Genomic DNA, 12467 nt, shown 5'->3' with positions numbered 1-12467 from the left:
ACATGCTCTTCAGAAAACAGGAGGTCAGACTAGATGTAAGCCCCGCCAAGTCTGGCCTGTGACTAGGCGAACCCGAGTTATCATTTGCCCGTGCACTATAATCTTTTTATTTTACAAGCCCTTTGGCGCTGTAATGAAACCGCTGCTCTCCCGAAACTGACCAGGAAGAGACTTTGGCCCCTAGTGAGCTCCGGTGCTATCCCAGACTCCTTCGTTTTTACTTGGATTTTGCCTAGTTCCCTTTAGTTGTCATCAACATGCATGATCATTGTTGAAAGAGCCAGTAACTGTGATAGATATTTGGGATGAAGATGAAGTAGTATTCGTCAAAATCACTGCCCTGCAGGCATTTGAGGTGGTGAGGATTCATTCCTCCTTTCAGCTGACATTTATGTTCCTTTGAGCGCTGTGCTTGGTCTTGGAGATACATACAAAGATTAATACGTGGTCTGTACTGTTAACATCTACTTAACATATTTTTGTGCTAAGCAAAAATTAGCTTTGTTCCGGGACACTGAAAACGGTTTAAAAAGGAGGTAATATTTGAACTGGGTCATGAAGGGTCTCAAAAGAAATTTGCTAAGCTCATTCCTGGAGAGGTGACAAGTACAAGGGTGCAGACTTGACAAGTTTTGGCATACTTAGGGAGAGTGGGAAAATAAATGTACTTAAGCACACAGGACCAGGGTGGTTGGTGAAGCAAGAGACAGGTAGAGATAAACTTCTGAAGGGCCTTGATTTCCAACTAAGGGCTTTACGTTTTATTCAGTAGTCAGCAGGAAGCTAGTGGATATTTTGTGGAAGGAGGGAGCATGAGAATATTTGATTTTTGGGATCTTTCTGACCGCTATATGGGGGATCAACTTGGAACAGGAAGGTAGATGAAAGGAAATTACAATCATTCAGGTTCAGTAATGAGTGTCTCAATTGAGATAAGACAGTAAGGATGTTAAAGAGATATTTCTGAAATGTCAAATAGGATTCAACTGGTGACAGCCAATCTGATGATAGAGCAACTCCAGAATTTTAGTCTGGGAGACTAAATGGTTGGTGACACTGTTGAAATCAAATCTAAGACGTGCATTAAAATAGAGTGGTGCCAACCTGCACTTGGGAGTGACAGCACAGAGCTCTATAATCTAAAGCATTGCTTTTAGAATCTAGAGTTTAGACCTGCACTGTCCATTACAACAGCCACTAGTCACATGTAGCTATTGAGCACTTAAAATGAGGTTGGTTCGAATTGACATGTGCTCTAAGTATAAAATACACATTGGGTTTCAAAGCCTTCATATGAAAACAAGAATAAAATGTCTCAGTATTTTAGAATGATCATATTTTGGGCCTATTGGGTTAAATAAGATATATTAAAATTAATTTCACCTGATTCTTTTTACTTTTTAATGTGGCTGTGATAAAATGTAAAATTACATTTGTGGCTTGCATTATATTTCTTTTGGACAGAGCTGCTTAAGTCTAATGATGGAGTAATTCGGTAAGGTTGTGGAATTGGAGCTGGGCCTATAGATGATGTCAGACAACTTCTGAAGCCTCGATTCCCATTGTAAGGCATTTGACTTTTTTTTTCTCAAGCAGTAAGACACCTTCAGAGATTTCTAAGTGAGAAGTAATATGTGTAGGAGTATTTCTGAAGATTAATCTGGTAGTAGTGTTGAGGCTGAATTGAAGGGAGGCAGAGAAACCCAAATGTACGGTAATGAGGTACTGCACTGAGGTAATGACAGTAAGAATGGAAAGGGAATGATAGATGGGCAACACATTCTGAGGGGAAAATAATCAGGAGCTGGTAGGACTGTCCAAGAAGTAGTAAAGGGAGGAATAAAAAATGTAGCATTTCAAGGCTTCTTTATTTGAAGGCTAATGAATTGTCATAGAATTATAAATTACATTTGAGGCTAAAGAAATGTAGTCCCAAAATGGAACCAGCAAAGTTGAGAAGAGGAAATGGTCTGCCATTAACTCTCTTTTTATACCCTTTCTGTTTCTTATTTATCCAATTGATAGGACACATCAGCTAGTTTTGCTGAAATTCAGAATTATCTTTATCATGTTATTTTCCTACACAGTAATGGATTGTAAAATGTTTCTCTGTTGCCTGTAGAATTAGACCCAAAGTTTCCAAGGCCCTTCATTATCGGCCCTTTTCTTTCATTTCTGGCTAATATAAAGTGTGCCAAACTAGTTTTTTCATGATCCTCTGAGAATTTTTGTTTTATGCCTTTGCTCATGTTATTCCATTTCTAATACCTTTTCTCTGTCTTTTTCTACCCGAGTGCTACCAATACTTAACAAATAATCTTAGATCCCACCTCTTCTGTGATTCTCAATAAAATAATCTAATGTCAATTTTTAAAAATCTTGTTTCCTAAACTACATATTCCAGCACCTGATTATAACCAATTTGGCACATTTTTGTTTATTTTTATGTTATTTATCATGTTATCCCTGTGTGTATTAGATAAATTTAAACTTCCTAAAATTGTGACAAGTTTCTTTTAAGAATAAGGACCATATAGCGTACTACTTGCTGCTTAGGGCACAACATGCAAGACAAAGGCAGTAATTAAAAACAAGTCAGTCATTCTTCCACATTCATGAGGCTCTTATTTGTTTATTTTTTAGATTTATGAAGAATTTTCTCTCTCATGGTGATTCATCAGAAATATAACTGATATCAGTAAGTAATGAGAGTCTAATCAAGATATAGCTTTATTATTTTATGAGCAGTTGCAATAAAAATATCTTCATTTGTTGAAATCTGGGTTTGTCTTCAAAACAGTTTTAAAATGAATTCCTCGTTCAATTCTATCTGCAAGATGCTTTGTATTTTCACTTCTTAACCTAAATAAAGTGGGAAGTTAAGGTAGATTTAAGTAGAGTTTCTCTTAGACCATTAATTGTGGTATAGGAAGCTTTTTGGCTTAGAGAATTTCCTTTCCAAAATTTTATTTATAAACATTTTTCATCAGATAGAAAATTGGTGTCTTTGTGCTTTGTTCCTATTTGTATATTACAAATAGGAACATACTAAATCCATTAGTTTAACTTCCTTGTTTCCACAACTATTTATTGAATACTACTGTGCAAGGCATATACTAGTGTACTAGGAATACAAAAATGGATCAAGCTGCTTCTACACTGAGACAGCTCTCCCTAGCAAGAGGAAACTTATGTAAATAGGTAACTGTAAATGGTGTGGTAAGGGCGCTTAGCTCATTTGATACTAACCAAGCTTCATTCATTCATTTTGACCACCTCTTTTTTTAGGCACTATACAGGCATTGGAATAAAGCTGTGATCAGAATAGACAAGGTCTCCACTTTTATGGAGTCAGTATTCTGTGGAGTTCAGGAGGAGAAAAGGGGACAGAAAAAGCAAGTGAATAACAACAATTATGAGACACTAGGCAGTTTCAGGGAAATAAAATTATGGCATAGAGTGTGCTGGGGTTGGGGAGGGTTTTAGGATGGACAAAAGAAGGTCTCTGAGAGAATAAATTAGAGGCAGGGAAAATATACAAACTAGCATAGTGACCATAGAAATAGAAGGAAATTTGAGAAATATAATGTAAGTGAAAATGGAGGACTTACTGATGGATTGGATATGAAAAATAAAGGAAAGAATCAAGGATGATAATATCAGATAACAGATGATATTTAAAGCTCTGGAACTGATGAGAGATTATCTAGCGAGAAAAAAGAAAAGAAGCCCTGCCGAGAGGCACTGTGACATTTAGAGGTTGAGTTAAGAAAAAGGAATTAACAAGGGAGATTTGATGAGTAGCTGATTAGAAGGAAAACCAGGAGAGGGGTGACACTGAAGCAGAGAGAAGAGGATATTTCAAGGTCGATGGAGCAGTTAACTTTGTTGAATGCTGCTAAAATTTCAAGTAAAATAAGGCCAGAGAAATTTCCATTGCCTTATGCTGTATAGAGATTTGTCAGTGACTTTAATGAAAGCAGTTCTTGCTCCATGTGGTAGACAAATAAGTCATATTTGGTAGTGTGAATGGGAGATGAGGAAGCAGAGACACATTTGTGGACAAATATTCTGAGAAACATTGCTGTGAAAGGGAAGCATTGAAATGATGCATTGGGTGCAAGAGAAAGTAGAGTTGAGAAAGGATTCTTTCAACTTGGGAAATTCTAAAATATCTTTGTGTGCTTATGGGAATGATACATCAATGACACATTGATGAAGTGGGAAAAGAAAGGAATGACTGAAGAAGTTAAGTCCTTCAAAAGGTAAATGAAAAGGGGATCCAGAGAGTACACAGAAGGATTGGTTTTGGATGGGAGCAGGACAATTTATCCTTATTAGAGGAGACACTACAGTATATATGTGAATAGATTAGTAGATGTGGTATTTGGAAAGTGAGGATTTACTCTTGATTATTTTTATTTTCTGGTTGAAAAATGAGGTGAGATTATTAGCTGAGAGTAACGTGGAGGGAGAGGTGGGTAATGCTTGAGCAGAGATGACTCTCAGATGGAAAATCAACCTACTAAGCAATCCAGGGTTGGTGGGTGGTAATACTTAGCACACCTTTGGGATCTTTGGTTGTGAATTTAAAGAGCAAACTCACAGTTGTGTAGTTTTGTTTTTTTTCCTCTGCAACATTCAGCTGCTGGTATAGCCCAACTGAATGATTGGAGTTAATCAGGATTGGGGTTTTGCCAGGCTAGTACAAAGAAGAACTAGAGGAGCAAGATACTTAGAATGTTGGCAAGAGAGTGATAATCAAGATGGATCATGGAATTGAAGATGATGACAAGAGGGGTCATAGATAGTGGATTAGAGATAGCAGTGAGGCCAAAGGATTTTGCAGTAGGAATACTGGAGTAAGTGAAGTGGTAGTGAGAGAGAGACACTTGCAGGTGAAATTTTGAAAGTGGTGCAGTTATTGGTAGTGATGTCTAGGGAGTGACGATGTGGTGCATAGCTGAAGTTAAGTGAAGAAGGTTATTGAAGTCAAAGAACTGAAAGGACAGAGTATTGAATGGAACGTCTATGTCATTATTGAAGTTACTGAGAGGAAGACTGGGTCTCAGGAGCTAAAGTTCTCAGTATAGAAGGCTAGGTTAATAGTTTTCAGCACTGAGGAGGAAATATGGAAGGCTAATAGTGAGCTAGGTGGGTGGCATGAGCTTTAGTGGGACTGGAGTGTTTGAAGGACAAAGTAGGAGACATGGTTTACCAGATGCATTGGGGAGCAAGGAACACCTATGTCCGACTTCCTCCTTTTAAGGTATAAGAGGGGCAAGAAGAGGGGAAAGCCTCTTGAGAAGGCTGCAGGAGAAACAGTAACAGGGAACAGTCAGATTTCCATGAAGACAAAGGTGAAAGGAAGCTTCCAAGAAGAAGTTGAAGTTACAGGTGAATATGATCATAGTCCCAGAGGGCATATGGAAAAGATCAGGGAGGGAAAGATAAGGGATTTGATCCAACTAGGAGATGCACACATCAGTAATAATGGATAGCCTAGGAGTGTTGAACTTCTGGCTGAGACTGAAGTAAACAAGGATGGGAGATGTGGTGGGATTAGCCCCCTCCATAGCCTCTTATGAAAGATGAATACTCAGTTCACTTTAGTTTGTTGACAAGACCTTGGGCAGCTGCTCCTCCTGCTGTTTTGGTGGTAAGAGAACATCAGGTATGCAGTGGCCTTCTCTCATTTTAAATATTAAAGTTAGCTAGGAAAGGCTGATTTATTTTAAGAAGCTGAAACCTAAAACGTTGCTGTGGAGTTATATTTTGCTAATGAGTATTTTTATAATATCTGTTTAATAGTACTCAGTTCTTCTAGGTCTTAAGTCCCAATAGATGTGTTATACCTTCTTGAAATATATGAAGTAGACATTCCAGCCATCCATTCATGAAATGTGTATTGAGCACCTACTGTGTCAGGTTCTGTTTTAGGACTACAAATGTAAGATACCACCTCTGTATTTCAGTTGTTCATATTCCAGTGCAGAGGTTCTTAACATTAAAGTCCCTGAAAAGTATACAACTTTCTATGGGTATGTGTGCTTTTTTTGTTTTTTTTTTCTGTTTTGTGTGTGTGTGTGTGTGTGTGTGTGTGTGTGTGTGTGTGTGTTTCAGGGCTGGAGGAAGGAGAGAGGTCCATAACTTTTTATCAGATTGTCAAGGGAGCATATTTATTTAAGAACCACTGGTCTAATAGGAGAAGACAACATGTAAACTAATGATTGTAATGCTATGTGGTAAGTGCCATCACAGAGCAAAATACAGGTGGAACAAAGTCACCTGTAAGGATGAATTCCTTAATTCAGCAGGCATTTATTTATTGAGAAGCTTGGATGAGCCAGTCTGTTCTAGGTAATTCATACATTATTTCAAATCTTCCAACATTCATTTTATGTATACATTAATTCTCATGGTTTTTAGACCAGATATATAGGTGAAGAAAGGTTAATTAATTTGTCTTAAACCACACAGGAGTAAATTCAAATCTGGATCTCTCTGATTCCCAAGTCTACTTTTCATTAAACCATGCCAGGGAGCCAATGAAGGATATATCAACAAGAGTATATTTGCATTGTTAAACTTAGTAATTATGGCAACAGGACTTTAAAATGTTTGCTTTCCATGTTGATGGGATTTTTGTACACTTACAATCTGATATAATTTTAGTTAATTTGTCTATTACATACAATAAACTGTGCTCTAATGTTTAATTATGTTTTCTTTTTCTTTTGAAAAAGCCTTTCAGATTGTTGCTAGTGGACAAAAAATGACATCTATTATCAAATTAACTACCCTTTCTGGGGTCCAAGAAGAATCTGCTCTTTGCTATCTTCTCCAAGTCGACGAGTTTAGATTTTTACTGGACTGTGGTTGGGATGAGCACTTTTCTATGGATATTATAGATTCCCTGAGGAAGTAAGTTACTTTTGCTTTTCATATTTCTGGACTTTTAAATTCTCTTATCTGTACTGTAATACTGATTTGATGTTACACAATGTTTGCTTTGCTGATCCAATTTATTTCATAGTAAAGGATTTAGTTTTACTTATACCAAAGTGACCATTTTAACTTCCAAAGTTTTGTGTGACTTACAAGCTATGTTTATTGAAATTCAGCAAAATCTTAAGTTAATTGTTATTTGACTGATGGATTACTCAGTAAAAATTTTGCACGCTAATTTTAGGTAAGAGCAAGATTAAGTTCATAAGAATTTGAGGAGGAAAAACTTTGCATGTGAAAGTTCTTCAATCAGATCACATGTAGCCTATTTTCTATATCTTTTGATGCTAGACATTGAGAATTCGTGGTCAGAATGACTGTGAGATACAAAAGGATCCTAATCCATCAGAGAAAATTTGTTATGTTCCTACTATTATGCTAATTATAGAAGGAAAGAGGATTTAAACATTTAAAAAACTTTAGAACTTGAAGCAAAAAAGCATTCTCTGGTTAATTTATTTTGTCAATAAGAGCATATGTTTGTGGGTTAATTGAAGTTTTACTATAATGAATATGTTTTCAGTCACTGTCCTAAAAAGCTAAGACAAAAATCCATAAATGCTGGCAGATTAAACATCTCCTTAACAGTTCCTGAAATTCCAAGCTAAGTTCTTGAACTTGAACTAATAGTTACACAAGTAGCCATTCAAAATCAGCTTACTTGGGGGGGGTCTACTCTTTTTCTTTTTCCTTTTTTTTAAGCGTCTACACACTGTAATCTTAGGTGCATGTTATAGCCATATAATTTTTATACCTAAGGGTAATAATAATAATTGAAATTCAAAGGTATCGTAAGTTTAGCTCCAAGTTTTGTTCATTTATCACACTGTAGTCTTTAATCCAGAATATTAACAGGAATCAGAATTGACAAATTAATTTTGACTATCCTGCCTTCACCCTTAAAAACAAGATTTGAGAAAATAGTCATTTTGATTGTGTTCTCCTAGGCATGTTCACCAGATTGATGCTGTACTATTGTCTCACCCTGATCCTCTCCATCTTGGTGCCCTCCCATATGCTGTTGGAAAGTTGGGTCTGAACTGTGCCATCTATGCAACCATTCCTGTTTATAAAATGGGACAGATGTTCATGTATGATCTTTATCAGGTAATTTGAAAGAATTTTTGTTTCAATTTTAGCACTTGTACAGTGACATTTATTTATGTATTTATTTATTTTTTCACTATTGCTTTCTCTTTTACTTTTTTTTGGTCATGTGACTTTCTTAATGTAATTTTATTGAGATATATTCACACATCATCTAATCCATCCAAAGTATACAATCAGTGGCTCAGTATCATCATATATTGTTCATTCATCACGACAGTCAATTTTAGAACATTTTCGTTACTCCAAAAAAAAGAAAAAAGAATACCTAAAACATCCCATACCCCTTTCCCCCCCTATTATTTATTTATTTATTTTGTCTTTATTTTATTACTCATCTGCCCATACACGGGATAAAGGGAATGTCAGTCACAAGGCTTTCACAATCACATGGTCACACAATAAAAGCTATATAGTTATATAGTCATCATCAAGAATCAAATCTGGATTACAATTCAACAGTGTCAGGTATTTACTTCTAGCTATTATAATACACTAGAAACTATAAAGGAATATCTATATAATGCATAAGAATAACCTCCAGAATGACCTCTCAACTCTATTTTAAATCTCTTAGCCACTGAAACTTTATTTTGTTTCATTTCCATTCCCCCTTTTGGTCAAGACAGCATTCTCAGTCCCACAATGCCAAGGCTGGGCTCATCCCTGGGAATCATGTCCCATGTATGGGTGAGGGTAGTGAGTTTATTTGCAGAGTTGACTGAGAGAGAGGGGCCACATCTGAGCAACAAAAGAGGTTCTCTAGGGGAGACTCGTAGGCATAATTATTAGTAGGCTTAGCTTCTCTTTTGCAGGAATAAGTTTCATAAGGCAAGCACCAAGGTCTGGGGCTTGACTTATTAAATTGGGATTCCCTATTGCTTGTGGGAATATCAGGAATTCCCCAGGTGTGGAAGTTTAATATTTCCACATTTTTCCCTAGTCCCTCAAGGGGACTTTGCAAATAGTTTTTTATTTTCTGCCCCAAATACTCTGAGATTTATCAGGGTATTACATTAACCTGTGCAGAGTAACAAGGTCTCATACCCTATTCTAGGTTCCATGTAATTTTGTTGTTTAAATAAACTGACCATACAGGTTGTATTAGAAAGTGTGCTACAGGGAATATAAATTTTGTACCAAATAAACATCTCTTAAATAACAGTTAAAACCCAGGAGCTGTAGGAGCTTATAATCTAGGAACCTTTGCAATAAGCCTTATTGAACATTCTGTGCTCCTTCATCGTCGATTGCCCAATCTCTACCCATGTTCTATCCCCTGATAACCTGTGCTGTCAAATTCAGTTCTCAGCATTGCTCATTATAGTTAGTTTATATTAGTGAGGCCTTATAATATTTATTGTTTCCTTTCTGGCTTACATCACTCAAGATAATGTTCTCAGGGTTCATTCGCCTAGTTGCATGCCTCACAACTTCATTCCTTCTTGCAGCCACTCAGTACCTAAAGTGATCATTTTTAACCTTTTATTTGTGTTATTCTTTTAGTCTCGACACAATACAGAAGATTTTACGCTCTTTACATTAGATGATGTGGATGCAGCCTTTGATAAAATACAGCAGCTAAAATTCTCTCAGATTGTGAATTTGAAAGGTAAAAAAAATGTTTCCAGTAGCAAGTAATTGGAATAATGGGGTTTAACTACTGAAAAATACTGAGGAAAATTTGTAATAAAAATTGTAATTACGGTGGTCTGAAGAATAAAAATTGGCCATTTTCTGGATTGATATGGAACCATGAACATGCCCCAAATCATTTGGATTTTCAAATATTCTAGACTAAATGCTAACAAAATGTTAGCAACTCGGACTTTTTCACATTTGACTTGGGAAAGACTCATTTAGTTTTTACTATCTGTAATGCACAAAGATTGTGTAATGCACTCATAGGAACTCACAGTAATGGTGAGAAGACAAGCTCAGATGGGTAAAAATAGTAATTGAAGTCAGTGCTGTGGCAGCACAGAACAGAAAACCACTGAATTCCTGAAATGGACATTAAAAAAGTTTATTATTTAGTTAGGTCAGGAAGTCATGTATATATATTCAGTGTGTATTTATCATCTGTCGAGAGAATTGAATTAGACATTTTCATAAATAAAGATACTAGCATTGACAAAATGGTACAACAATGGACTCTTGAAATTTTAGCCAGGAAGTACTAATGGACTCAACCGTATTGCTTGTACTTCATTTTTCCATAGGATAAATTCTTTGCAATAGTGATACTTGAAATGTTCTGCCAGGTTAGAGTTTTAACATACATGGAAACACTTGGTAACTATGTGTGCACAATATAAATATTAACCTTTATTAATTCATACTAAATAATTTAAAATGTACTAGTTTTAAGTTCAATCTCTAGCCTTCTATTTATAACCATAAAGATCTCTGTAAGAATACATAATGAAATGGCAACAATGTTTGCTGCCAATGACAGAATGGAGTGGCTGGGGGACAACAGGGTGAGATTTGCTTTTCACTGTTTTCCTTTTCACTTTTGAATTTTGTGTCATTGAATGGATCACCTATTAGAAAATAACTCACAAACAAATAGCCTTCATTCAGAGCTGTAAAAGAAGTCTTGAGTATTGTCATTATCTTCTTGACATAGGCAAAGGACATGGCTTGTCTATCACACCTCTGCCAGCCGGACATATGATAGGTGGAACGATATGGAAAATAGTCAAAGATGGAGAAGAAGAAATTGTTTACGCAGTTGACTTCAACCACAAGAGGGAGATGTAGGTATATCAAGACAAAAGCTAAAGGAAATGCAATTGATGTTATTTCATTTTTTAGAGGGAAAATTAGAAACAAAGTTACTTTATTAACCAGCTATGTAGAGCAGTTTAAAAGCATCAAATAGAGAATGTTTTCAAAGTCACTTATTTGCATTATAAGGGAAAATATTATGAAAGAGAAAAGATACTTTAAAAATTTACATTAAGTGCCCACCCTGTAAAACAGATCTCTCCCTGGAGATGTTGTAAAAAAGATGAATTTTTGTATATCAAAATATATTTTATATGTTCTTGACTTATTTAAAGGAATTTTGTGGGTTTTTTTTTTTTTTTATTGTATAGTTAGTAATTACCACCTAATATAATTATAATTAGACTCTCTTTAAAAGAGAATGTGGTACTTATAGATACTTCATTTTGTACTCACAGTATTACTATAAAATTGTTTTGGTGTGTAGTGTCATTTAAGCTTCTTCATAACTATTTTGTAGTAGATTACAGTGGCCTCAAGATCTTTTGTGTCTTATGTTAAGAAATATTTAAGACTAATAAATTGAATTTTAGGCTCTTGTTAATACAGACTAATGAGGAAAGGATGGACATTTGAGTAAATGGTGTTGGGGAAGTCACCCATTTTGGAAAAGATGTTTGAGTCTTTGCTGTATATACTATTTAACAAAATAAATTTCAGATGGGTTAGAATTAAATGTAAAATATAAAATATAAAAGGAAGAAATATTGGTGAATCTATATCTGATTGGGAAAGATTTTGTAAGCATAAAGGCAGTGGACTAAGTTACAAACCCAAAGTCTGCTAGATTTAAATATATACAGCTTCAAAATGTCTGAACTGATAGGCTGAATTAAAAGACAAATAACCTGGGGAAAATATTTGCAGCACTTTGGCCAAAGATTTAAGATCGGCTGTTGATCAATTAAGCAAAATGATCCCAGGTGCAAAATAGACAAAAGATATAAAGGCAAAAAAGAGAAAATAAAATGAGATCATTTACAATTAAATACATTAATTTTTTTAATGGTGGTGTTCTTCTGGTAAGCGTTTAGTGAGTTGGTTGATCTTTCTGGTTGAGCCCTTCTAGAAAAGGCTAAATTTTTCTGGAAAGCCATTTAGAAATACTCTATAGTTCAATAAATATATTTCTAAGAATGTGTCCTAAAGAAACATTCAGAAATGCAATTGAAGCTTTTTTCAAAAATGTTCTTTGAAACATTATTTATAATGGCATAAATAAAAGTAACCTAAATATCAGTAAAGGGAAACAATCAAATAAATATAGGACAGATTAATAGAAAGTTTTTATAATCATTAAAAAGTATGTTTAGAAAAAATTTTTGATGTCATAGAAAAAAATGATATAGAACTGAGTTTATAGGATATAAACATATCAACTTTATAAAAAAATCACAGGAAAACTTATTTATATACAGAGAAGGAAGTACAACAAAATATCATATTGATTATTTCTGAGTGATTGTAGTCTGGAAGATTTTTTTTTTTTTAATCTTTATTTTATTGAGATATATTCACATACCACGCAGTCATACAAAACAAATCGTACATTCAGTTGT

General features: G+C 35.1%; 1 protein-coding gene across 2 annotated transcripts in view; it reads left to right on the top strand.

Annotated features, from left to right (window-relative positions):
- Positions 1 to 12467, top strand: part of CPSF2 (cleavage and polyadenylation specific factor 2) — a 31119-nt gene that overhangs the window by 710 nt on the left and 17942 nt on the right. Inside the window, exons 1-6 of one of the 2 annotated variants that reach the window (XM_037832036.1) lie at positions 1353 to 1564; positions 2644 to 2698; positions 6747 to 6924; positions 7956 to 8115; positions 9622 to 9727; positions 10748 to 10877. In XM_037832036.1, the coding sequence (XP_037687964.1) occupies positions 6776 to 6924; positions 7956 to 8115; positions 9622 to 9727; positions 10748 to 10877 (545 nt within the window). In that variant the 5' untranslated portion in view covers positions 1353 to 1564; positions 2644 to 2698; positions 6747 to 6775. Of the gene's footprint in view, positions 1 to 1352; positions 1565 to 2643; positions 2699 to 6746; positions 6925 to 7955; positions 8116 to 9621; positions 9728 to 10747; positions 10878 to 12467 lie in introns of those variants that run through there. The other variant, XM_037832035.1, reaches the window with a different exon arrangement.

Source organism: Choloepus didactylus, chromosome 4 (genome assembly GCF_015220235.1).
Source record: "Choloepus didactylus isolate mChoDid1 chromosome 4, mChoDid1.pri, whole genome shotgun sequence".
In the NCBI taxonomy this organism is placed as follows: domain Eukaryota; kingdom Metazoa; phylum Chordata; class Mammalia; order Pilosa; family Megalonychidae; genus Choloepus; species Choloepus didactylus.
The sequence above is the reverse complement of the archived record's forward strand: the minus strand, read 5'-3'. Positions and strand labels throughout refer to the sequence as shown.